The sequence below is a fragment of the Phyllopteryx taeniolatus genome, chromosome 1 (assembly GCF_024500385.1).
Source record: "Phyllopteryx taeniolatus isolate TA_2022b chromosome 1, UOR_Ptae_1.2, whole genome shotgun sequence".
NCBI lineage: Eukaryota > Metazoa > Chordata > Actinopteri > Syngnathiformes > Syngnathidae > Phyllopteryx > Phyllopteryx taeniolatus.
In genome coordinates this window covers 11,814,760-11,840,379 of record NC_084502.1, presented here as the reverse complement: position 1 = coordinate 11,840,379, position 25,620 = coordinate 11,814,760, and the positions used below count along the sequence as shown (strand labels likewise).

General features: G+C 46.1%; 2 protein-coding genes across 11 annotated transcripts in view; one reads left to right on the top strand and one right to left on the bottom strand.

Annotated features, from left to right (window-relative positions):
* nckap5l (NCK-associated protein 5-like) overlaps window positions 1–5,783 on the top strand; it is a 34,440-nt gene extending 28,657 nt beyond the window's left edge. For all 7 annotated transcript variants that reach the window (XM_061771731.1, XM_061771749.1, XM_061771704.1 and 4 more), the window contains 4 exons: window positions 10–82; window positions 1,269–1,550; window positions 4,587–4,738; window positions 4,938–5,783. In XM_061771731.1, the coding sequence (XP_061627715.1) occupies window positions 10–82; window positions 1,269–1,550; window positions 4,587–4,738; window positions 4,938–5,198 (768 nt within the window). In that variant the 3' untranslated portion in view covers window positions 5,199–5,783. The remainder of the gene's footprint in view (window positions 1–9; window positions 83–1,268; window positions 1,551–4,586; window positions 4,739–4,937) is intronic.
* A 535-nt stretch (window positions 5,784–6,318) lies between these two features.
* Window positions 6,319–16,356, bottom strand: tegt (testis enhanced gene transcript (BAX inhibitor 1)). Of its 4 annotated transcripts, none has more exons than XM_061771810.1 (10): window positions 16,174–16,356; window positions 14,399–14,479; window positions 14,206–14,314; window positions 13,052–13,172; window positions 12,915–12,963; window positions 9,281–9,378; window positions 7,504–7,583; window positions 7,245–7,345; window positions 7,071–7,146; window positions 6,319–6,991 (listed from the first exon to the last, which is right to left on the bottom strand). In XM_061771810.1, the coding sequence occupies exons 2-10, from the start codon at window positions 14,452–14,454 to the stop codon at window positions 6,968–6,970; spliced, it is 714 nt and encodes a 237-aa protein (XP_061627794.1). In that variant the 5' UTR covers window positions 14,455–14,479; window positions 16,174–16,356; the 3' UTR covers window positions 6,319–6,967. The 4 variants fall into 4 exon arrangements, with proteins under 4 accessions (XP_061627794.1, XP_061627786.1, XP_061627814.1 ...); XM_061771802.1 differs by lacking the exon at window positions 16,174–16,356 and adding an exon at window positions 15,781–15,938; XM_061771830.1 differs by lacking the exon at window positions 16,174–16,356 and adding an exon at window positions 15,757–15,873.
* Between the last annotated feature and the right edge of the window lie 9,264 nt (window positions 16,357–25,620).

Here is a 25,620-nt window from a genome sequence, read left to right as displayed (position 1 = left end):
CTCCTGCAGGCGTCGCGTCGACTGGGCAAGATCACGTCAGACGAGAACCTCGTGGATTCAGTTCACTCGCAACACTTTGCAGGTGAGAGGAAATGGCAGGTCAAGGTCATAGTAGCAGCCCTAAAGATATGATATCCATACATAGAATAAAATAAAGTCCAACATTCTTGTTTTATAAATGTGACATATTCTTGGGTCAAACAGCTTCTGTAAATTAAATTAATTTAATTAAAAGGTCATAGTGTATTTTAGGTTCATCCTGAAATGTCACCCAATATCCCTACCTTTTTGGGAGCAGTGTTTGTTAACAAATTTAATTTGAAATCAGAAGTCATCAATTATTGTCCAATTTATGTTCAAAAGGAATTTGATGGGGGGAAATGCTGGTAATATCTGTTAAGGTGAAGAAAATGTTCAATTTCAGGGCCGATTTTCTGGCAAAATGATTTTTTTTCCCTTTTAATAAATAAAATCACCGTTCAAAAACAGCATTTTTGTGTTTATGTGGGTTATATATTTATGTATATGGGTCTGATATTTACATTTGTTTGATCTTAAACATTAAAGTGGGGAAACTATGCAAAAATATAAGAATTTGAGAAAGGAGAAAATACTTTTTCATGGCACTTTATATATTGAATGTATACTGTAAGTATATCATACGTTAAAATATTATTCCTTTGTTGTTCAAATGACTCAAAAGGACTCAAAACTTAAAATTTTGTGTAGGGTTTGGGACTTGACTCGGAACTTGAGGCTTGCAAAGCAATGACTTGGTCCCACCTCCGGTTGTTACAAACCATCCTCACATAAGGCTCATCAATAGTATTAGCTCGCTAACTAGCCTAAAAACATGCCCGCGACGTGACATTGTACAAATATACGCAACTCACACTTTACACAAGCGCGATGAAGTCATTAAACTCACCTTTTGGTTAGGCAATACAGGCAAATTGTAACGGTAATGTAGTGGACTAGACGGGCTTGTTGGTTGCTGCGTTGGGAGAGGAGCAAAAACAAACTTTGACTGTCTACCTCACACCAGGCGCATTCAAGAATACAGGAAATCTCAAACGCCCAAGAAGAAACATCGATAAATGAAACTTAAGAACAGCACCAAGATCGTAACAAAGTCCAACATATTTGGTTTTGAGCTGAGCACAATAAGAGCGAATCGGTGTGTTTTTCAGCGACTAAAAACAAAAAGACAAATTGCAAATGCCATGCAGGCGTGTGCTCACATCACTTCCTGTCTTCCGCCACCGCAGGTTCCGGCGCTTCCACGTACACGCTGGACAGCGGAATCGGCACGTTCCCGCTACCCGACTGCGGCGGCGGCGGGGCGCCGGCTCGGGGCCTGTCCAAGACCACGGCCGAGGGGCGCCCCTCGGGCTCGCCGGGGAGGTCCGGGCGACGGGCCCGCACCTTGGACCGGGAGCCCACGCCGCAGGAGGAGCGCTGCGCGGCGGCGGCGCATAAGCGGGCTCTTCCCGACGCGGCGCAGCACGGCTCCAAGACGGAGGGAAGGGCGGCCGGCGTCGTCGGGGAAGGTGAACGCAGACGTCACGCTTGCGGGGAGAGGCCTTACCTTGGCAGACGTCGCTCGATGCCGTCGCGTCAAAATCGAGTCGGCCACTCTTGCCGTTGATGCGCACTTTAGTCACTTTGCACTCACTAGCGCTAGCAATTAGCCAGCTGTACTGACGCAATCACAATTCACGTTTCTTTTAATGCTCTCAAAGCAGTCTCCGTATTGTCTTTTCCTTTGTGGCCTTCTCAATGAAACAAATAATGGACGTGATGCTTAGGTCACGTTTGAGCAGCTATCCGTGAGCTAAACTGTGACGTTACCGTAGTTCAGCCGCCTTTCTTGGTTTTTGAGTGACGGATGAAGTTGTTGTCTCTTGTCTTTGAGTTGCTGACCTTGATGTTGCCATTCTCTCTTTTCCCATTTTATCAAAAGGATAATTAGATTCGACGCCGTTACCGATTATACGCAATTAGATACAGTACACCGATACCTTTTTATTTTTTTTCCAGATTTGAGTACTTGCTGATACCCACTCCAAGAAGCCGTCACCTTATCGTGGTGGTGGTGGAGGGGTTTATGTGTGCCAATGATCCTAGGAGCTAAGTTGTCTGGGGCTTCACGCCCCTGGTAGGGTCACCCAGTGCAAACAGGTCCTAGGTGAGGGTCCAGACAAAGCATGGCTAAAAGACCCCTATGATGAAAACTATTAATGGATCTAGGTTTCCCTTGCCCGGACGCGGGTCACCGGGGCCCCCCTCTGGAGCCAGGCCTGGAGGTGGGGCTCGAAGGCGAGCGCCTGGTGGCCCGGCCGGGCACAGCCCGAAAGGGTAACGTGGGTCCCCCTTCCCGTAGGCTCACCACCTGTGGGAGGGGCCATAGGGTTCAATTGCAGTGTGAGCTGTGCGGTGGCCGAAGGCGGGGACCTTGGCGATCCGATCCCCGGCTACAGAAGCTGGCTCGAGGGACATGGAACGTCACCTCTCTGGCAGGGAAGGAGCCCGAGCTGGTGCGTGAGGTCAACAAGTTCCGACTAGATATAGTCGGACTCTCCTCCACACACAGCTTGGGCTCTGGTACCAGTCCTCTCGAGAAGGGTTGGACTCTCTTCCACTTTGGAGTTGCCCACGGTGAGAGGCGCCGAGCAGTTACTGCCTCCGGGCTCGGCGCCTGTATGTTGGGGTTCACCCCGGTGGACGAGAGGAAAGCTCTGTCCGCCTCTGGGTGGGGGGGACGGGTCCTGACTATTGTTTGTGCTTATGCACAAAACAGCAGTTAGGAGTACCCACCCTTTTTGGAGTCCTTGGATGGGATGGGGACCCCATCGTTCTGCTGGGGGACTTCAATGCTCACGTGGGCAATGACAGTGAGACCTGGAAGGGTGTGATTGGGAGGAACGGGAGGACCAGAGGGTGTGTTCCAACTACAGGGGTATCACACTCCTCAGCCTCCCTGGTAAGGTCTATTCAGGGGTGCTGGAGAGGAGGGTCCGTCAGGAAGTCGAATCTCAGATTCAGGAGGAGCAGTGTGGTTTTCGTCCTGGCCGTGGAACAGTGGACCAGCTCTACACCCTCGGCAGGGTCCTCGAGGATGCACGGGAGTTCGGCTAACAAGTCTACATGTGTTTTGAGGACTTGGAGAAGGCGTTCGACCGTGTCCCTCGGGGAGTCCTGTGGGGTGGGTGCTTCGGTTGTATGGGGTACCAAACTCCCTGATACGGGCTGTTTGGTCCCCGTATGACCGGAGTCAGAGTTTGGTCCGCATATCCGGCAGTAAGTCGGACTCGTTTCCGGTGAGGGTTGGACTCCGCCAAGGCTGCCCTTTGTCACGATTCTGTTCATAGCTTTATGGACAGAATTTCAAGGCGCAGCCGAGGCGTAGAGGGGGTCCGGTTTGGTGGCCTCAGTATTGCATCTCTGCTTTTTGCTGATGATGTGGTTATGTTGGCTTCATCAAGCCGTGACCTCCAACTCACACTGGAGCAGTTCGCAGCTGAGTGTGAAGCGGCTGGGATGAGAATCAGCACCTCCAAATCTGAGACCATGGTCCTCAGTCGGGTGGCGAGCCCTCTCCGCGTCAGGGATGAGATCCTGCCCCAAGTGGAGGAGTTCAAGTATCTTGGAGTCTTGTTCACAAGTGAGGGAAGAATGGAACGGGAGATCGACAGGCGCATCGGTGCAGCGTCTGCAGTGATGCGGACTTTGTATCGATCCGTTGTGGTGAAGGAGCTAAGCCGGAAGGCGAAGCTCTCGATTTACCGGTCGATCAACGTTCCTACCCTCACCTATGGTCACGAGCTGTGGGTCGTGACCGAAAGAACAAGATCCCGGATACAAGCGGCCGAAATGAGTTTCCTCCGCAGGGTTTCCGGGCTCTCTCATGCGGGAGGATCTCAGAGTTCAGCCGCTGCTCCTCCACATCGAGGGGAGCCAGATGAGGTGGCTGGGGCATCTGATTCGGATGCCTCCCGGACGCCTCCTCGGTGAGGTGTTCCGGGCATGTCCCACCGGGAGAAGACTCCGGGGACGACCCAGGTCACACCGGAGAAACTGTCTCTCTCGGCCGGCCTGGGAGCGCCTTGGGATCCCCTCAGAAGAGCTGGATGAAGTGGCTGGGGAGAGGGAAGTCTGGGCATCCATGCTAAAGCTACTGCCCCCGTGACCCGACCTCGTATAAGCAGTAGAAAATGGATGGCTGGATGGATACGCGCTGATACCGATACAGTTGGCATAATCGTTGAATCCAAATGTAATCCTCACGGGATCTCCCGCCGTGATACTTGCTTCACGACGTGGCCCGTGCATTCGGGACCATTGCTTGGGCAAAACCAAGTCGGTCTCGTGAATACCAAGTCGAAGTCCAGTGAAGTCTTTCTTAAATTGTTAGATTGAACGATTGGTCCCCGTCCTACATTGGGGATTTAAGTCAGACTCCGGCCAAGTCATGTGACTCGAGTCGCCCGCCTCTGGGTATTAGTACCGCAACATGAATTGTATCGTAGCAGATATAAATGGTTTCCCAGATGTCTTTTCTGCGTGTCTCGTGCGTCCTTCCGCAGACAAAGAGGCCCACGGAGCGCATGTGTTCTCGCCTCGCTCCAAGACGTGGACCTTCGCCAACCTCAAGACTCCGGCGGGACCCGCAGACGTGTACCTGGCCGTGGAGGAGGAAGAGGAGGAGGTGGTGTCCTTCGGCACGCCCTTCAGAGCGGTAGGCCCCTTTTCATCGACATTGGAAATAAGTTGAAACAAGATGAGAAAAGCCTTCCACGATCCGCAGAGGGGAAATTACAAAATGAAGAGAATAGACTGTTGGGAATCAAGTGATACCATTTCATTGAACAAATATTTTAGTGTCGGCTGACAATGTAATTGCATCTGAAAGTCCTCCCCGTCTTGCTCCTCCCCAGAACTTGAAAGCCAGCGGTCCGTCTTCCAGCCACGCGGCGGAGCCCGGCGGCTCGCCCGGCCCGGGCCAGTCGGGAATGAGCCGCCGGGGGAAGTACCGCGCCCCCGGCGTTCCGGAGATGAGCCGGGAGGCCGGGCTGGAGCTGCTCAGGGAGCGGCCGGAGGAAGCGCCGTCGCCCGGCCGGCCGCGGGTTCCCGAGACGCCCGAGTCCCTGAGCGACTCGCTCTACGACAGCCTGTCGTCGTGCGGCAGCCAAGGATGATCGGCGCGCCGGAGAATCCAGATTGCCAAATCGCAAGCGGGCGAGGACGAGACTTCTCCTCAGGATCTCCGGAGCGCAAAATGACGGCAGTCCTGCAAACGCGTGGGCCAGCTGACCAATAGCACAAGAGGCATCCAGCTCGAGAGTTTCTCTCATCGTTCTGGTTCTTTTTGTGCATCCAGGATGCTCATCTTTTCACGACATGTACTTGGGGCAGCGCATCTGAAGTAAAAAAACAAAGAATGTTCATCTGATTTTTTTTTTTTCCCCCATGTTAAAAGCGGTCACATTTTCAATGTAAAAATGACTATTGATCATGTTGATTTTAATTTTGCGACCTCAGAATTTTGTCAGAAAATGTCTGTTTGAAGCCATAATCCATTTAAAGGTAATATATACCAGCAATAATATCGAGAAATGGCTACGCCATTCAATATTTCTATTATTTATTTGAAATGTACGTCTCCTCCCCTAGTTGAGTTCATATTTTCCAATTTCAACACATTGCTGTTCAGCCACTAGATAGCAGCTCCCCTGTACGTACTGCCCTTTTTCAACTTTCTATTAAAAGCTTTTCATTTCGTTCGTGTGTGCAGTTATTACCTTGTCCCGTGTGCAAATGGTTGGGAGTTTAGCTTTTAGCATTCCTACAACAAAGCAAACCTGTTAAAACACATTTACAACTGTCACATTTGACCATACGATCCCTTCAAGGAGACAACTTATCAGAAGTGAGGAAATGAGAAATTCTTCAAAAAGTGCTGCGGTTACAGTTCTAAGATGAGACTTGATTTCAAGCCGTCACAATGAGATTGAAAAGTCAACGTATAAAGTGATGTCAACAATTGACAAGCGGTGGTCACTTCGGACTGTTGCTCTGCCAGGATACACTTTCATCAATTGTTACCGGATCCTCACGTCAACTGTTGACTTTGCATTTCTTCGTGACGCCTTTAAATGTAATCACAACTCAGCTCGCCCGCCCCCTTCCCTCCAACTTGGTAACCCTAATAGGCCATCTGTCGAATGTTGGGAATTGCAAAATGGATTTTTTCTTCCCCCTTGCAGGTCAAACCTCCAAACAATTTGGCACGTCTAAATACTTCACTTGAACAAAGCGTGCATTCAACACATTTATTTGAGCAAATGTATCAAATTATTACTTTAACTTTTACATCCACAAAATATTTTTTTCACAGTATACACTTGAAAATTTAAGGTTAACTTCACTTCATTTGGCAAACTATCAGACACTGGTGTAATTTACAAGAAGCAAGAAAAAGCGCAGTCAAAAAACTTGGGCAAAGGCCCTCAGACGGGATCTGGAAAAGTCAAAGCAAGACTTCCGAGGACATTTGGGAAGGGGCGTCCAAATCGCACTCCGCTAAACAAAAGAAGAAACTCAGAAATGAAGCAAATCAATGCATGTGGTCACGTAACTCACTAAAAGGGAGCCCATCGTTGTGGCGCGAAAGAACAGCAGCAAAGTCTTGACTGAGGCGGGCATGTCACAGCGCAACGCTGCCCTCTACAGGCCAAACATATTCACTGCAGGGTTAGTCTCCTCTCGCTCCCGGGACTAGCATTAGTTTACACGGACGGACAAACTATCAACCCTCGGAAGTTTGACAGGAAAGAAAGATCAAATCATTTGCAATCAGATCTTAAGACCGCAGGAGCTCATTTAAGAAAGAAAGTCAGAAATAACGACCGCGCCGCAAATCGAGTCTCGTCGGACAGATCGACTCGTTTTCAGCCAAGCAACTTGTCTACTTCTTCTCCTTCTTCTTGTCCTGAAACAAGACAAGAGCAAAGACAACATAAGCTCTCAGCGGACACTCTGTGTACCGGCTACTCGGTTTACAGACGGACCTTGTCGTTGAGGGCCAGGATGACCATCAACTTCCTGAAGATGGTGATGAAGTCCAGGAACAAGTCCACGCAGTGCCTGCATGAGGGCAACAACCAAACAGCAGGTTGAGGTGCGCCCAAAGGGGAACGGCAGCACCGGGACGTGGGACGGGACGGGCCCGTCCCCTCGCTCACCACACATAGTCCTTGTCTCCGTTCTCCGCCTTCTCGATGATGAGCTGAGTGTCGAACAGGACGAAGCCGCACATCAGCAGAAGACCCAGGTACACGTGAGCCTGGGAGGAGGAGGGAGCCCAGATCCAAACGCACGCTCAAACAGAGCGACAAACACAGAAAGAGTGAACCGGAGCGAGCGAGAAAGACTCCAGGAGACAGCGAGAGCAGCAGAAAAACAGATTCCGAGCTAGACGGCGACATGACGATTCCGACTGACCTTGAAGAGCACGACGGATCCGAAGAACGCGTTCAGGAGAGACGTCAGGAAGAGGACGGACAGGCCCGACATCAGCGTGCCTGTCGACGACGACGAAGCCGTCAGAACACGCGCGGCGGCCGCATGATCGGCGGGCCCTCGGCGCCTCGTAGCGCTTTCGCAATATTCTTCTACACGCCAGCCGAACTCAATACCACAGAGTGGCAAAATTAGAGAAGGACTTGATGTTTCACCGATACGAAAAGACTCGCTAACGCTGTGCTCACGTTTGATATCGGTGAGCAATAGGCTAATAGACAAGCCCGACTTGTGATGGAATATGCGTATGAAAATGTATTCATGTTCCTACTAAAATTTTTGGAGGTGCAACCACAAATCGATGATCACATTAATCGACAACTATTTTGATAATCGATTAATGATTTATGGACCTCGTTCAAATCCTGAGAAGAGTCTCTTCTCCTCCCAGTGTAAATGTCAGAGCACTTGACATTCAGGCTCGCTTGTGCCCATCTCCCCTTCATCCGAGCCGATGTCCTCATCGGATTAAGCGATCTTTGCAATCCAAATGTCAAGTCCATTGTTAGTGCCCAGATCTGGTTATTTGACGAGTCAATTTCTCCTTTGAATCGAATGTTTTCATGCACTCAAGAGCAACACTCGTGTTCATGAGTGAGTTCATCATTCGCAGTTACTTGAACGACAGTTAACTTTGGAGAAGGCATCTGAACACAAAAATGCTCAAGAATTGTTTGTTTTAGAACGAAAATAATATATATATTTTTTTAAACTCATACTCTGCTGTTTACTTGAGACCAAGCACACATCTGTTGTAGTCTGCCAAACCGGAAGAGGGTAAGCCGTAACATCCGTCACTATTGTCACTTCATGTACAGTCCCCTTCAAAAGTATTGGAACGTCAAGGTCAATTCCTTTCTTTTTGTTGTTTACTGAAGAAATTTGGGTTTCAGATCAAAAGATGAATATGAGACAAAAGGTCAGAATTCCAGCTTTTAGTTCACGGTATTTACATCTACGTGTCTTAAACAACTCAGGACAGAGCACCTTTTGTTTGAAGCCACCCACTTTTCAAGGGAGGAAAAGTATTGGAACAGACATTATTAAATGAACTTCAAGTGAATAACATTGAATATTTGGTGGCATAATCCTTACTTGCAATAACTGCATCAAGCCTGCGACTCATTGACTTCACCAGACTGTTGCAAATTCATTCTGCCGCTTCCATCATGAGCTACATCATCAATCGAGACTTGTGTTTCTCTCTTTTTCTGGACATTCCAAATTGTTGTATTGCCTCTGCCCAATGTTTGTGCAATACCTCTAATCGATTTTCCGTCTTCTCTCAGCTTCAAAACGGTTTGCTTTTCTCCCATAGACAGCTTTCTGGTCTTCATGTTTGCTTAACAGCAAATACAGTTTTCACAGGTGAAACCCAAAACCAAAAACAAGCACTAATGTTTAAGCCATCACTCTAAAAGGCAACACCTTAGCAACTAGAAGCTCACTTGAAAAGTGGATGGCTTCAAACAAAGTCAAGTTGTTTAACACCATGAAATAAAAGCTGGAATTCTGAACTTTTTTCTCATATTCATCTTTCGATCTGAAATTCAAATGTCTTCAGTATACAACAAAAACAAAGGAATTGACCTCGTCGTTCCGATACTTTTGGAGGGGACTGTACGAGTAGAAGTCAGGTTCCCAATACGTTTGTTGCTCTAGGGCAAAGGAGTTTCAAAAGTGCGTGTCAACAGGTTACCTCCGAGGAACAGGTAGCTCCTGCGTTTGGCGTAGAGGGCGCTGAGAGTGAAGCAAATGAAAACAAGCGAGGTTCCCATGAAGGCTGTGACGATGATGCTGAAAACAAACGAGGGAAAAAGAATGTAAGCGATTTGATAAATCATCCGAAAGCAAGACAGTGGGCACGAAACGGAAAAAGACTGAAGATCAACTAGAAAAGCAGTTGTGTCAACCAGACGATGAATACTACAGTCGTCATGATGACACATACGCAGCTGTTCCGAGCAGCAGCATTAAGAGGTCACGACTCCTTCGCTGACGCTGACATTTCTATTGGTCAACTGGAATCCGAGCGTTTGCTGCCCCCGGCAACTATATTCGCCAAGTACGCTTTTCAACGGGTAGGCGTGGAAGAGGGTCTCACCCAGCTTGTCTGTGAAATTCAGGTTTGTAAACCACTGTAATGACTAACAGCTGCCAGTAGACGGCGCTTTGGATTTGAGATCAGCACAGCTTTTGAGTAAAAGATAGAGATTGGGGCAGGCGGGGGGGTTAATCTCATCGTGGAACGTCCATTATGAGGGAGAGAAATGCCAAAATGTTGAACGTCAGTTAAGTTCAGGCACCCCCCCATTCCAACAGAGTACGTATATTCATGATAGCAAAAGATTATGTGTCGCAGTAGGTAGTAGAAAGGGTGCATCACCATCGTGAGAAAAGATCACGCAGTTGCTGGAGTGAATGGCATTTTAGAACCGTTCTTGAGACCGCGTCTTCCGAATACGAGCTGGGTTGGGCACCGAGAATCGGTTGGAACCGGGACTAACGTTCTGGTTCTCCCGGAATCGTTCAAATTGTAAAATGTCGGTTCCCTGCTTCGGTGCATAGTCCCCCCACCACGAAGCAGCAGCGGCGACGTGATAAAACCGTCCCAAATAACGATTTTAACAATGCTGTATTTAACTTTTAGCTGATACATTAATTAATGAACATTAAGTCAATTGGGTTAGTTCCACACACATTGCCTTTTGGTTCATAGGTTTGATATTGATACTGGTTATAAAGAAACCAGTGTCAAATGTTCATTTTAGTCTATGCTGCGGGCTGCAAAGAAAATGGATGTTCATAATTTGGACAACCTTTATTTAAACCATGCAAACTTTTTTGACCCAGCCCCCTAAAAGAATGGGAATCGAAAACCGTTTGTAACTGGAATCGAAATAAGGAACCAGAAGCGCTCAAATTCAATGCAGCAATATGGGGGGCACAAGCCAGTGCAAACTGTAGGCCGGTCCCAAGCCTGGATAAAAGCAGTGGGTTGCGTCAGGAAGGGCGTCCGGCTTCAAACTTTGCCAAACAAATATGAGCGTTCATCCAAAGAATTCCATACCGGATCTGTCAGGGCCCGGGTTAACAACGTCCGCCACCGGCGCCGTCAACCTGCAGGGCGCCGGTGGAAATTCAGCTAGTGTGGGTCGAAGTCGAAGAAGAGGTGGAAATCGGGTTTTTTGGCAGAAAGAGAAGAGGAAAGCACAGAGCCTAGAACTGAATGTGGGGACTTTGAATGTTGGGACGGTGACAGGAAAATCTCGGGAGTTGCTTGACATGATGATTAGGAGAAAGGTTGATATTGTATGTCCAGGAGACCAGGTGGAAAGACAGTAAGGCTAGAAGTTTAGGGCCGGGGTTTCAATTATTTTACCATGGTGTAGTTGGGAAGAAAATGGAGTCGGGGTTATTTTAAAGGAATAGTTGGCTAAGAATGTCTTGGAGGTGAAAAGAGTATCAGATCGAGTGATGAGGCTGAAACTTGAAATTGAGGGTGTTAGTATACAGGAAGTCCTTGATTTACGAACGAGTTCCGTTCCTACGCTGGCGACGTAACACGAATTTCCGCGCAAGTCGGATTTCACCGTTAAAGTCGAAATTTACGGCGAAATACTGTTACGGGTATTGACCCACGTGATTGTGACAGCAAGCTCAGTGTGTGTGGGCGTGTGCGTCGATGTGCGAGTGAGACGAGACTGCGAAGGAAGAAGGAGTGTAGTGACGGCGAGCGGGGAAGAGTAGCGATTAGCGGAGGACCCGTTGACGTCGAAAGCGCAGAGGAGCTCATAAAGCCGGTAAAGCGGCAAATCGGTGCTTCGTGCCTCTATGGTTGCCGCCACCCGCCTCAGAACAAGGGTGATGTGCAGAGCTGTGGGAACTATAGAGAAATAAAGTTGATGAGCCACACAATGAAGTTATGGGAAAGAGTAGTGGAGACTCGACTCAGGACAGAAGTGAGTATTTGCGAGCAACAGTATGGTTTCATGCCTAGAAAGAGTACCACAGATGCATTATTTGCCTTGAGGATGATGGTGGAAAAGTACAGAGAAGGTCAGAAGGAGCTACATTGTGTCTTTGTGGATCGAGAGAAAGCCTATGACAGAGTACCCAGTGAGGAACGGTGGTACTGCATGAGGAAGTCTGGAGTGGCAGAGACTAACATTAGAATAATACGGGACATGTACGAGGGCAGCAGAACAGTGGTGAGGTGTGCTGTAGGTGTGACAGACGAAATTAAGGTGGAGGTGGAACTGCATCAGGGATCAGCCCTGAGCCCCTTCCTGTTTGCAGTGGTGATGGATAGGCTGATAGATGAGGTTAGACTGGAATCCCCGTGGACCATGATGTTCATAGATGACATTGTGATCTGCAGTGAAAGCAGGGAGCAGGTGGAGGAACAGTTAGAAAGATGGAGGCATGCACTGGAAAGCAGAGGAATGAAGATTAGCCGAAATAAGACAGAATATATGTGCATGAATGGGAGGGATGGTGGGGGAAGAGTGAGGCTCCAGGGAGAACAGATAGCAAGGGTGGAGGACTTGAAATACTTGGGGTCAACCGTCCAGAGCAATGGTGAGTGTGGTCAGGAAGTGAAGAAACGGGTCCAAGCAGGTTGGAACGGGTGGGGGAAGGTGTCAGGTGTGTTATGTGACAGAAGAGTCTGCTAGGTTGAAGGGCAAAGTTTATGAAACAGTGGTGAGGCCAGCCATGATGGACGGATTAGAGACAGTGGCACTGAAGAGACGACAGGAAGCAGAGATGGAGGTGACGGAAATGAAGATGTTGAGGTTCGCTCTCGGAGTGACCAGGTTGGATAGGATTAGAAATGACTTCAGAGGGACAGCCAAGGTTCGATGTTTTGGAGACTAAGTTAGAGAGAGCAAACTTGGATGGTTTGGACACGTCCAGAGGAGAAATAGTGAGAGAAGGTTGATGGATGTCGTGAGGGAAGACATGAGGGCAGTTGGGGTTCGAGAGGCGGATGCAGGAGATAGGCTTACATGGAAAAGGATGACGCGCTGTGGCGACCTCTACAGGGACAAGGCCAAAGGAAAAGAATCATCACCACTCAAATTCAAACGATGCCTAACCCTAAATACGACACCTCTCTTTATGTTTCCATGTGGATTTTCCGATATGGACTCCAGATTATAATCCAACCAATGAAGCCAACCTGCATGATTTTGGAATGCGGGAGGACGTCGGAGTACCCGGAGAAAACAAACTGCACCCAGTAGGAGGATTACGTGACAAAGCGGACTTCAAGCGTGCCGTTGCGGCCTTCGTGTTACCTGACGGCACTCATTACGCAAGCATTTACGCACCTGGGGTTGACAGCGATGACAAAGTCCAGCGTGGGGCCAAGGCCGACGCCTGGAGGGAGCAAGTTGGAAAAGAACCCGGTTAGTCAGGCCCGGACACCGAAGAGTCATACGTTCGGCGAGCGGCCGGCGCCGGGTACCGTTGAGAAAGGCGAATCCCGCCAGAATGGCCAGCCTCTTCCTCTCCGTTTCGGCGTTGTGCGGCATCGCGGCGAGCCACGCCATCAGGCCCAGTGACGCCAGCGCGAACAGCACGCCGCCCTGACAAGCGTACGCACAACTCCGGTCACTCATCTGGAACCGACGCTAAACGTAAGGGCATTCGTCGAGGTCTGAGCCATAAAGTCGGTTTGACGTCACATAACAGAACGGATCCGTGCTTGCGTTTGGAAAGCACATTTCTTTTCCCCAAATTTATTGACTTCATTCTCCTCAAATTTTTATTCTTCTCTTTAGCACCCCATAATGGTGACACTGAAAAAGGGTTGGCGAGTTGCCAAATTTATTAAAAAGAAATTTTAAAACAAGTTCTCACACGTTATCTGACTTGTGTGCCGAGTTGAGACTGAGTTTTTTTTTCCAAATGCGAGTTGCAAGCGTTGACTCGATTCGACTCGCTAGTCAACCAGCGGCAGTTTGGCAGATCGTCAATTCTTCAAACCAGCACAGAGCTTGTTTGCCTGAGGAAAGTCCCCTTAGCTTAAGGCTAACACACAATGTAAAATGCCATAGACAGGCAAACAAATAGCACTGTGTTCTAACGTTTCAAGCAAGCGATATTGGACGACTATTACTGCACTTTACTGAGGAGTTGTGACCGTCTCCATTTATATCTGTATGGAAGTGTTATACCGCCCCCTGGTGGCCGAGGTGCGCACAACAGAAGGACTCAGAATCAATTCATTATGATGCCTGAGCTTGAACTTTTGACATTTTATTTAATTAGGTCCATGCTTTTCAAATGTACAATATTATAGAAAACATTACAAATATTTTTGGGGAGCGGCTGGAACAGATAAACGGCGTTTCTTAAATTTCAATGGGGAAAGATGATTTGACACACACACACACACACTTTTAAACATTTTTTATTCCGTTTTGAAGCAAAGCTGGAACATAATTAAATACTTTCCAGATGCACTGCATCTTCAAATCTTAAACGTGCGCTTTGACCTGCTGTACTTACGCTCGGCAACTTTTTATCTGCGTTTCACGGTCACACCCGTAAACAATCATCGGCGAGTGTGCAACATGCAATAACCCGAGTCAGTATACAATATCTAGTAAATATTACCTGGAAGAGGCGCAAGACGACGCGCGTGTAGGCGCCGGCTGCGGCCACAAACATGCACGCTGCCAAACTGGAGTAGACATTCTTCAAGTGCAGCTGGGTGGAATGAGATCTGCAAGCCAGATAAAAGCATTCGCTGAGCACGGCGCAGATAAGGAACAAGTCTGACGTGCGTGTCGTCAGTCACATGGCGTACATTTGGGAGAACTTGAAGACGGCGTCCAAATTGATGTTGCGCTCAAACACGTTCATGATGCAACGAGTTGCAAGCTGATATCTGAGGAAACAAAGAAAATTGGAGCTTGTTCAAGATTCCTCCTGAATGAGAAGTAACCTTGAAAGATGTTTTCCAATTGTTGAGCTGCTTTGAGACAATTAAAATCAAGCCTAACTCAGTTCCGAATTCACTTTGACTTTAGCCGTTTAGTTTACTATGTAGGCTTTTTTTGACACATTTAGAAAGTGAGCACTTTGAAAAAAACTTTGTTGTGATTGTTATATTGATTGAATAATTTACCTGTGTCTTACAGGTGCAACAATTATCATATCGATGATTACTCAATTAATCGTTTAGAGGACATTTAACTTAAACTTGTCCAAATCCTCCAAATTCCAGCCTCTCAACAGAAATATTTTCAGATTTCTGTAAGTCCTCCACAAAAGCAGATTGATTATCAGAATCATTTTTACTTGCTAAGTATGTCAAAAACACAAGGAATTTAATAGTTGGAGCCGCTCTAGTACGACAATTGACAATACTTTTGAGACATCAAAAATACAGTCACTGAGCAATAAAAGTGTGCTAATGTGTGTGTGTGTGATAATGGCGATACAAACCAGTAAGCAGTTTATGTTTGTACATTTTCTGTACTGTCAATTTGAAATGCCGTTTTGAGGGATGTTTAAAAAAAAACATTCATCAATTAACACAAATGAGAGATGAATCGATTTAAAATAAGCCTTAGTTGCAAAAACAAAAACAATAAAAACAAGGAAATGAAAATGTACAATTTGAATCTTTCACAAAGAAATACTGACCTTCGGAAAAGGAAAAAGTAGAAGTTAAAACTTCGACGGCGTTTTCAACATCAGCTAAGAAAAGAAACGCTCATCAACCGAGAAGTGTCGCCGAAATAGAAGCTTTGCAACAAGCTTGTTATTTTAGGCCAGGAAGCTAACACGTAAAGATGCGTTTTGAGACCGGCTGGCTTGCTTTCAAATGAGCTCGCCAACTATTCCTGTCGGTTCGTTACTTCCTCGAATTGAGGCGTTTTCCTCCTCGTTCGACGCTCGAGTTCGTGAGTTCGGCTTTCATTGTTTGCCTTTCGCCTTACTGCGTTCGAACGACACAAGAAAACGGTTTATGAGGAAGTATTGAAATTGAAAAGGTGGGGACCACAGGCCGAGCAACACTTGGTATGCTGCGTGTTCTTAGTAGCTAACGGCGCTAAGCTAACGTCGGCTAGCCACCATTTCGTCCAAACCTCAACACTTAACTCGAAAAACAAACGCCGAGCCATATAGCCAACATGTCCACGTTTCCTAAGGACATACTGTTTGTGTGTGCGTGTCTTTCACCTGCCGACGCTCCTGCGACTCGCTAATTTGGGTGCCTTTGCTTTCGGTGCGATTCGGTCGTGTCACTAAAGCCAGGACGTGACGTGTCCTACGCACCTCAGGCGAAGAAAACAACGCGAGGACAGTCACAGGAGAGGGCGCCATTTTGTTGCCCAGCTTGACATGACGCCACTATGCAACCCAATTGACCAGATGGACGCAATATGTATATTTTATGTTGATCTGAGATTATTTATACATGGTCAGTTAGTGAAATGTTAAAGAAATAGGCTTCGGTAATAAGATGTACGTTTTTTCTTTACCACGGGGAATACCTGCGTTTTAAGAAACACAAAGCAAATTCACGATTCACTTTTTGCACGTAAGTAAGTAATGATGCTAGATTTTGTTTACCTCCCACAAGCGTCGTCTTTTGGGGGTATTCGACAAACGATGCATCCACACGGCTTGCGTGGGATGACTGGAACAGCCTCAAGCAACTCCTTTGCCAAAAAGCCCCAAAGTGTCCGAGGCAAGGCTGTAAACAGAGACAACGTGGCGCCCGCAAAACACCTGACCTTGATTTAGCCGATGCGTAGCAATGCGTTGAGTTCATAGAGTGTCCAGACTCTTTGAACGCGCACACGATGTCACCATGGAAACGCCCAGCGACGTGGACGCCATTTCTCTCACTCTCGCATTTTTCGGACGGACCTCATAATGTCATCAATACCAAATTTGAAACCTCAACGAAAATATATTTGAGGCATGTACGATTTGGATTGTCCAAATGAGACAAAATCGAGGATACCTTATAAACCTCTTAATTTTGGCAAAGTTTCATAGTAACCTTTGCAAGTCAACGATCAAATCTTATGTTTACAATATTACTGTTGTCATAGCTGGATGACGTAAGTTCGGTCCAGAAGACTGAAAATGCTGCAATATATATTATGGTTACGTATTCTATTTGTCAGAGGCGGGTAGAGTAGCCAAATATTGTACTCAAGTAAGAGTACTGTTACTTTAGAATAATATGACTCAAGTAAAAATAAAAACGAGCCATCCAAATATTTACTTGAGTAAGAGTACTCAATGAAAAAACTACTCAAGAAAAGAGTAATTTGTGAGTAACTTTTGATTTATTATTTTTTTTAAATCAGAGCATGAACATCAAATAAAATAAAATAATAAAAAAATAATATATGGGTGTGGACACACCCCTGCCACCATTTCAATTTAGAACTGCCCAAAACCCAACGACACATACATTGGGGCCTACAGAAACATGATTTCCTTCATTCGCTTCAATGACTTCATGAAGCGGCTGCTTGGTGTGTGCGTGTGCCTGTGCCACACCGTAGCTAATGTTGCCATATCCACTGCCATAGAAATATCTGCAACTTACCGCAACGTGTTTTCTCAAGTTAGAAGTGGGCTGAAATTTCCAAGTTTGGCCAGTCAAAATTGAAGAGCTGCATGTTAAAGCTATTGTTTTTTTGTATTCTGTCAAGTAAACACGACTATACTGATCATTTCTAACGTGCCGTGACAGAATACGGCGATGTTTTTGTATTACATAGAGTGGTGTGCAAGAAAAACATGTTAAATACAAAAATTAAACGTGTTAAAAAAAAAAAGTAGAAAAGTAGTACCCAAGTTTGTCACCAAGTGTTCGCCTTTGGTCAACTAAAATGGCTGACACCAACGTAACACAAGAGTGTTATTCCTCCTCCGAAAATCATATTTCAACAAGTACAGCAGATCTTCTCCCCCGTTCACACGCAACCTACATGGCGAAAGTTGAAAGTGAGAATTTGACACGCTTCGCCGCAAAAACATTTAATAAAACTAGACCAATTATGACTGGAGTATGCATAATATCAACAGCTATTCTTACTGTATCATACGGCGCTGCGACAAAAAAAATAAGACTAAATTATTTTATTTTTTGGGGGGGGGGGGAAATTTTGGGTGACATGTCAGCAATTTATACTGCTCCAACATATCATATACCGAATAGCAATATTATTTGCAGTGGTCTCCTCATGTTGTCAAGAGCTGTCACAGTCAACAATATAATCGTACAAATATTAGTTATTATTATTATTACGACTACATAATTAGACTATATTTATTAATCACCGCACCAAAACGCAAACCTTAATGTTCTATTTTTTTCTTGCTTAACGGTTTACATTTCTTATAATACATCCTCAGTGCTGCTGTTTTGTTTGTTTGTACCTTGTCTGTTGTACTACATTATAAATGCAAGTGTATTTTTGAATATCGGGAAAACTACTAAGTTCCATCTATTATTATTCTTGTTCGATGTGTGAACATTGCTGCTATGCTTTCTACAATCACACTGTACTAAATCTACACGGGCGTCACTGCGAATAGAAAAATAAGACATTTAGTCAAAATCAAAGTTATGAAATGAGATGGTTTTGATTTATTTCTGGCTTAATTGGGAAGTATTGAGCAATCCACCCAGAACCACTGATTGCTTATATAAACTCCTTTCGACCCCAAATATAAAAACGTTTATGTGATGAAATATTAGGATAAAACAGTAGGACTAGGCGGCACGGTGTACCACTGGTTGGAGCGTCTGCCTCGCAGTTCTGAGGACCGGGATTCAAATCCCGGCCCCGCATGTGTGGAGTTTGCATGTTCTCCCCGTGCCTGCGTGGCTTTTCTCCGGGCACTCCAGTTTCCTCCCACATCCCAAAAACATGCATGGTAGGTTAATTGACAACTCTAAATTGCCCGTAGGTGTGAATGTGAGTGCAAATGGTTGTTTGTTTGTATGTGTCTTGTGATTGGCTGGCAACCAGTTCAGGGTGTACAGCGCCTCCTGCCCGATGACAGTATAGACAACCCAAGAATATTTATTACATAGGAGATATATGATTATATTTATCATTATATCAATTTTAAAATGCCTACATTCCCCCGAATGGCAGGTTTTGAGATATATAAAGAAGCGAGACAAAGATAAAGCACTTCAAAACAGTGTCCACCATTAACGCGACCTATAACCTGTACAAAAATCCTGAAATCTTTTCGAGAGGCGAAGTAAAAATAAACAACTTAGATTATGTGGTTGCACAAGTGTGCACACCCTCTGGGCTGGGGCTGTGTTCACAATTAATCAATGACATTCAAATTCCACCAGCATTGAAAGTACCCGACGCCACTACCTCTCAATAAAGTTAAGATGTTCCAGCGTGCTTTTGCTGACATTTTTGACGAGCGATGATCCTCCCACAGCATCAGCGAAATCTCATCCAGTCAAGTCGAAGGTTTGAAAAGAATTGGCGAGGTATAAATATAGCGGAACACAGTGTCAAGTGGACGCTTCCAAAAAGCGCATGGACGCACCTCCAAAAGTGAATGATGACAACTACAGCATGTTGTATTGTAAACGCATCAGTGTAAATGACATGTAGTCTGTGTCAAACGGCATTTGAAAGCCACGTAGGCTCATAGAATTGGAATGATCAACGCCCGATAGGAAGAAACTCGTTGTGAGACTTTTAAAAGAAGACTTTAAGGACACAAAATACACACAAGACCTGAATCTCAAGACAAACCAAGGCTTCAGAACGAACAACTGGAACAAAGTTTTCATTCCTAGATTAGCTCCCATGGCAAGCGGAACGAGGTCGTACGCTATTTCGTCCAGACCTGATATTGGACTCATTCGTGTACTTACTTTTCGTGGTGTTTGATGACTGAACGACACGTACAGTGTACTACAAAGTGAGCCACAGTTGCCCCGATTATTCTATCATTAGATAGCATACAATTAGTAGTAGTTGGAGCATTCAAATTGTAAGAATTGTTTCTATGAAAGAAAATAATATTTCCACCCTTTTAATGCAAAAATGTCTTTACCGTAAGGTGTTCCAAATGAAGTTTGATGATTTGCAACGTTTTGTGAAAATGCTAACTCCCCTTTTATTTTTCATGAAAAGCAACACAAACACACGTTAGTGTTGAAAGTGTGCTTCTTATGCAAACGGTCACTCAAGCCGTCTTTCTCCTTGGCGCCACCAGAGGGAGCCTCGTGATGTTGTTGCAATACACCAGAGGGATGCGTGAGCTAAAGTGCCAGGATGAGGCAGCCATTTTACATTCACAAAACAGCTGTTATTTCGGAGGTATGAATGAATATGTATGAAATTGTCTTCACCGTTATTACGATTGTATAAAGACGAGGGTGTCATGGTGTAATGAGTAGTTGGGCTCATGTAGACACTTGGGCAACGCATGTAAATTCTGCCACTTGTGCCATTTTTGGGAAGCTCTTTAAGTCTTTAGCGTTATGAAAAGAAGTGTATTTCAGTGGGGCGCCGTCACACTCCGTGTTCTTTTTCAAGTTGTTGTTTGTGCCGTTCGGCTGTTAGGTCAAGCAGAAAGGAGGATCGGTATCCCTTTTATGAAGGAGCAGTTTTACTTCGTCACAGTGGCGTTTTTAAGATGCCGCTGTGGTTTCTTCGGATTATAATGGATATTTATTGAGAATCAGAGTCGATCAGTCGAACAAAACAAAGTTTCTAGAGGGGAGTGAGAAAAGACAAAGCACTAAGTGTAAACAAGATGAGAAAAGAAAATCCTTACGCATCTCGAACAATGACACATTAGATTTGAGTGTTGTATGGGGCAGTCGTGCTTCACCCTGTGAGGGAAGGACAGGACAGGACAGGACAGGGACAAGAGGGGAAGCATGCAGGACAAGGGTCGTCAACCCGGCTGTACAACGGATGTGCGGTGGGAGTTGCTATGTCAATTCTAAAGTGTGAGTGAGGGAATACCCGAGCAATTTGCATATTCATGAGTTATTTGTCGCAATTAGTGAGTGGCCCCACAGGCAGCGAAAAGGTCCCAGGGGTGTGTGCGTCTGCGGACACACGCGAGTGAATTCCACAATGACTGACAGAAGCGTCCCGCAATCGCTGCGGCTGCACGGCGGAGGCCGATCTGTCGCGGGCTTCTATTATCAAAGCTGCTGCAGAATCCAAGTCGGGATCAGATTGCCGATCGAAGTCTCTTTCCTGCCATTCAAGGAACGATTTGAAAACGACCTACAGCAGAGGTGGGCGAAAACAACATCGGCTTACTCGGATAAGTCGACTTCCAAAATAGGCCGAGCCGGGTATCTCCGCCTCCGAGCCGCGCTGGCGCCTCCGTTTGATTCTACTGCATTCAAACTCCCTTTCAGCACAGTGTATTAGCCCTCCATTGGCGGAAGGTCGCCGTCGACTTCCCCATTCATCGTGCGTGCGCCGAGGGGGCGTCTGACGCTCGGCGTCGCATCATCGGATAGCAAATATGTTCTTTTCGGGAGCGTTGACTTCAAAAACTCCTCCAATGGGAGCGGGGCTGGCGGAGTGATTTCTGAGTGCGATTTTGGCGGACTTGTACTGTAAACGGCAAAGGGGAAACGGAGGAAGGCATAAAAATTGCAGTGTCCCGCTATGCTGAACTTGGGACCACCAGAAAAAAAAAAATCCCTGCTCAGCCCGCAATACGCCTCCAAGCGCTCTCCCTGGAGCTCGAAAGCTCACAAACGAATTTCAACTCGGAAATGCAGCTGTGAGATTAGTATCGGATAATCCCATTCCTTTTTTTTTTTTTTTTGGCTGCTCCATCACTTCGTCCTCCGTAAAATAATTTTCCAACGATGACAAATATAGTAGTGTGAAAAGGGGTTTGCCCCCTTCCTGAGCTCTTATTTTTGGGCATGTTTGTCACACTTAAATGTTTCCTATCATCAAACAAATTTAAATATGAGTCAAAGACAACACGGTAACACAAAATGTAGTTTTAAAATAGTTTTTATCATTAAGGGAGAAAAACAATCCAAAGTTATCTGGCCCAGTGTGAAAAAGTGATGGCCCACCCTGAGAAATCAAGCGTTTGCCATAACTTGCAATGAGTCTCTTCCAGTGCTGGAGGAATTTTGGCCCGTTCACCTTTGCAGAATTGTTGTCATTCAGCCACACGGGAGGCGTTTCTCAAGCTTGCAACGCCTTTGTAAGGTCACGCCACAGCAGCTCAATAGGATGCAGATCAGCACTTTTGACTTTAGCCATTCAGAGGTGGACTTGTCGGTGCGTTATGGATCATTGTCGTACTGCAGAACCCAAGTTCGTTCCAGCTTGAGGTCACCTTCAGGATTTTTGGTAGACTGCAGAATTCATGGTTCCATTTAGCGACACAAAAAAACATCACACCACCACCACCGTATTTTACTGTTGCTGTGATGAAATGCGGCGTTACTTTTACGTCAGAGACACACACCTTCCAAAAAGGTCAACTTTGGTCTCATCAGACCGCAGAGTATTTTCCCAAAAGTCTCGGGGATCATCACGATATCTTCTGGCTAAATTGATGTTGTTTGTGCTCAGCGGTGGTTTTCGTCTTGGAACTTTGCCATGCCGGCCATTTTTGCCCAATCTCTTTCTTATGGTGGAGTCCAAGACTTTTTCGCACAAGGCCATGGAGGTGTGAATTTTTTTCCTCCCTTAGGAATAAAAACCTTCATTTTGGGAGTGATGACCTGATTTTTAGTTTAAAAAAAGACCCCAAAAACAACAACAAAAACCTTTTTTTTTTTTTAAAAACTTGGTTAGTCAAAGAACTATCTATAGAATAATCAATTGTAAAAAGATTTGATAGTGACAGCCCTAACCTCCAGTCTCTGTGCTCTGTGATTGGCTGGCAACCAGTCCAGTCCAGGTGTGCCCAGCCCTCATAGGCTCCAGCTGAGCGGCACCCCAAGTGAGGATGGATTCCGGCCTCCGCATTAGCCGCTGATGGCCGCTTCCTGAAACAAGTAACCGAGAATAGGCCGTGCCAGTGTTAACCAGCCTATCCTGGATTACTTGAACCGGGCAGAGGCCCACACGGACGCCTCGCCGGCACTCGCCCCCCGCCATCCCGGCGGTCGAAACGCAGCGGGCACTTTTGTCCCTCTTCCGCAGTCACCGCGTCGGCCGTCACGCGGGACGAAACGAGCCGTTTTCCTGCTCGCTGCCGTGATTCCTCGTTGAGCGTCCGGCCAGTAGAGGTCTCCGCAGCCCTCGCGCTTCCGCGTGCTGCAAACACATCAGCGCGCGCTCCCCTCGATCTCGACGGGCACGACGAAGTCCGCTTTGCTGATCGGCTGGAGGGGAAACACACAAAGGAGACGCTCGGTTGGCACGCGCGCTCTCGTGGACCCCGTGCGTACGTTCGCGCCGTTACGTAAGCGCTCGCCATACTGCTGCCATAAATAAATCAAGAAGAGGCAACAGCAGCCTGCACAAACACAATTGACCACACGCACGCGCAGTGATTTGGCAAAGATTCATTAGTATTTCCAAAGAGAAGCCTATTTTCTAATATGTATTTGGAGCATGAATATACAGCGCTGGGAAAATCTAAAGATTACAAAAATAAGCAGTTTCTCAGATTTTCCCGTTTGTTTGAGTAATATGAAAATGTTGCCTTTATTCCATTAATTGCTGACAACATTTCTCCCAAATTTCCAACATTGTGATTTAGACCTGTGGTTCTCAAACTTTTTACACCAAGTACCACCTCCCAAAATATTTTGCTCTCCAAGGACAAGCATGACATAAAACAGAGGTTTTAATGCTAAAAATGATAGAGGCCAATACCGGTCCTGAAATCTGCAGATAATTGACAACCATTCAAATTGCATTTGGGGGAAATATATACATATACATATATATATATATTTAAACCCAAAAACTCTTGAATATGAGTTGGTTTTCTTTGTCAATGTCTTTCTGTCTCCAAAGTGTTCTGTAAATTGACTGTCTGTTGTCGTACTAGAGCGGCTCAAACTACCGGAGACAAATTCCTTGTGTGTTTTTGGACATACTTGGCAAATAAAGATGATTCTGATTCTGATAAACTGCAAGTAAGTGTTTTTGGGATTGAATACATGCGAACAGGTGAATCCGCGGGTGATGCGAATGTGCGGGGGCCAACGTATTTAATACTAATGGAAGCCACTGCAACATGTGCGCACAGTTAAGGTGCGCTTAAATATACAAAATTTAGAAAGTGTACTGAAACAACAATTCAAATAAAATGCTTTGTACATAAGTTAAACATTTGAAAACAAAGAGCTCTAAAAGATTTATTGTGACTGTACTGTATGTAAAAGTTAAACACAGCGGAACTGTACTGGATTAAAAAAAATCTTAAACCACTACAACAATTTGCTCAATTAGAACTTTCAGTTCAGCGATTCCTTCACAAACCACTAGAGGGCGCCCGCGTTCCGCTACGGGTACTCATGCCAAACTTTGAGCAGCACTGATTTTGCACATTTATTTTGGGGAAACGAAAAATGAAGCGGAAAGAGCTGGGCCTCGACGTTCTGAGGGCGCGGGTTCGAACCCCGGGATCCGGCCTCCCGGTGCGGCGTTTGCTCTGCGCCCTGCGCTCGCGTGGGATTTCTCCGGGTGTGACCGCAAACAGCCACATGCACAAAACATTCACCTCAGCCTCATTAAAGACGAGTCTCAATGGTCCTCAGACACGCTCGCTCGCCGTCGGCCCCGGGTGTAGAAAACTGAAAGCGCCGTCACGAGTCTGACACTTCCCACCTTGAAGGAACTGCGCACGAGCGTCTCGTCCAGATCGGCGACCGCGCACACCTTCCCTCGGTCCCGGGCATTCCCCTCGCACACGCAAAACATTTGCGTGCGATCGCACACGCGTTTCAGCCACGTGAAGAACTTCGAAATTCTATTTCAATTCTTCAGGTTGTAGTTTTAATGGATACGGATTCAAACGTTTTGATGTCGATTCTCGAAAAAGTAGAAATACACACATCCTGTTGACAGATTTATTTTCATGCCCATATGTCACCTCGCATTTTCAGCAATAAACTTGTTTTGCACAAGAATAACTTGTTTGTGCATATGGAGTACAAAAGTGACAAAATATTTCTTCTATCTCTCTATCTGAACTCGTGCTTTGTGTATTTAACCCCCCCCCCCCCCCGATATTAGCGCAACCGACTTGACGCTATTTCTGCAAATCTATCAATAGCCTACACGACACAGGAACGAGTTATCCCTCTGAATTTTCTCGCTTTGCTGCCAGACTGAAATGAAATTCTCCCCAAGTTATGTAAGACGCAAATCGTCGACCGCGGCACAGCTAAACAACGAGCGAGAGCTCCGCGAGGGCCCGAAGCTCGCATGCTGCACCAGCTCCTCTTTTTTTCCCCTACCCCTTCAACATGCTAATTATCAGTACAGAAACCCATTTCCAACAGAAACAACAACAAAAATGATAAAACATATACATACAGTTACACACACACACACGTCCGATTTATATCCACCCACGAAAGAGGCCTGCGATGGATATGAAAAAAAAAAACGGAGCTGCACTGTTCGTATTGGAATGAAAAAAAAAAATCAGATACATGTCACACTGGGCAAAAAAATCAATCGGAATTGATCTGCAGTGTGAACATAGCCTGAGTGTTTAGAAAGAAGCCATCTGCAAACATCTGCTTTGACTTTGGAAAACAATTAACATTCTTGCCAATTTTCAGACGTTACAGATCAAACCAGGAACTGAATCATCAACTGATGTTTGCGCATCTTCTGCACCGTCCGTTTGGAATCACGTCCCGTTTACGAATACGGCGAGCGAAATGTAAACGATTTTTCAAATCCGATTCGTCGATTAATTGAAAGAATAATTGGTAGTTGCAGCTGTAAGCGCTAAATAATGTTCCTGCCGTGTTGCATTTGTCATGTGAAGGAAGGCAGGACTCATCTCGCATTCCATTTGTTTATTGCCAGACGTCATCCGTTG

What these genes read in the sequence shown, in the direction of transcription:
- tegt (XM_061771810.1), bottom strand. Translation starts at nt 14,454, where the DNA reads ATGAACGTGTTTGAGCGCAACATCAATTTGGACGCCGTCTTCAAGTTC. An exon ending in GGAGACAAGGACTATGTGTG is followed by an intron (nt 7,147 to 7,244) that starts GTGAGCGAGGGG and finishes GCCCTCATGCAG; the next exon opens with GCACTGCGTGGACTTGTTCC. An exon ending in TCCTGGCCCTCAACGACAAG is followed by an intron (nt 6,992 to 7,070) that starts GTCCGTCTGTAA and finishes GTCTTGTTTCAG; the next exon opens with GACAAGAAGAAGGAGAAGAA.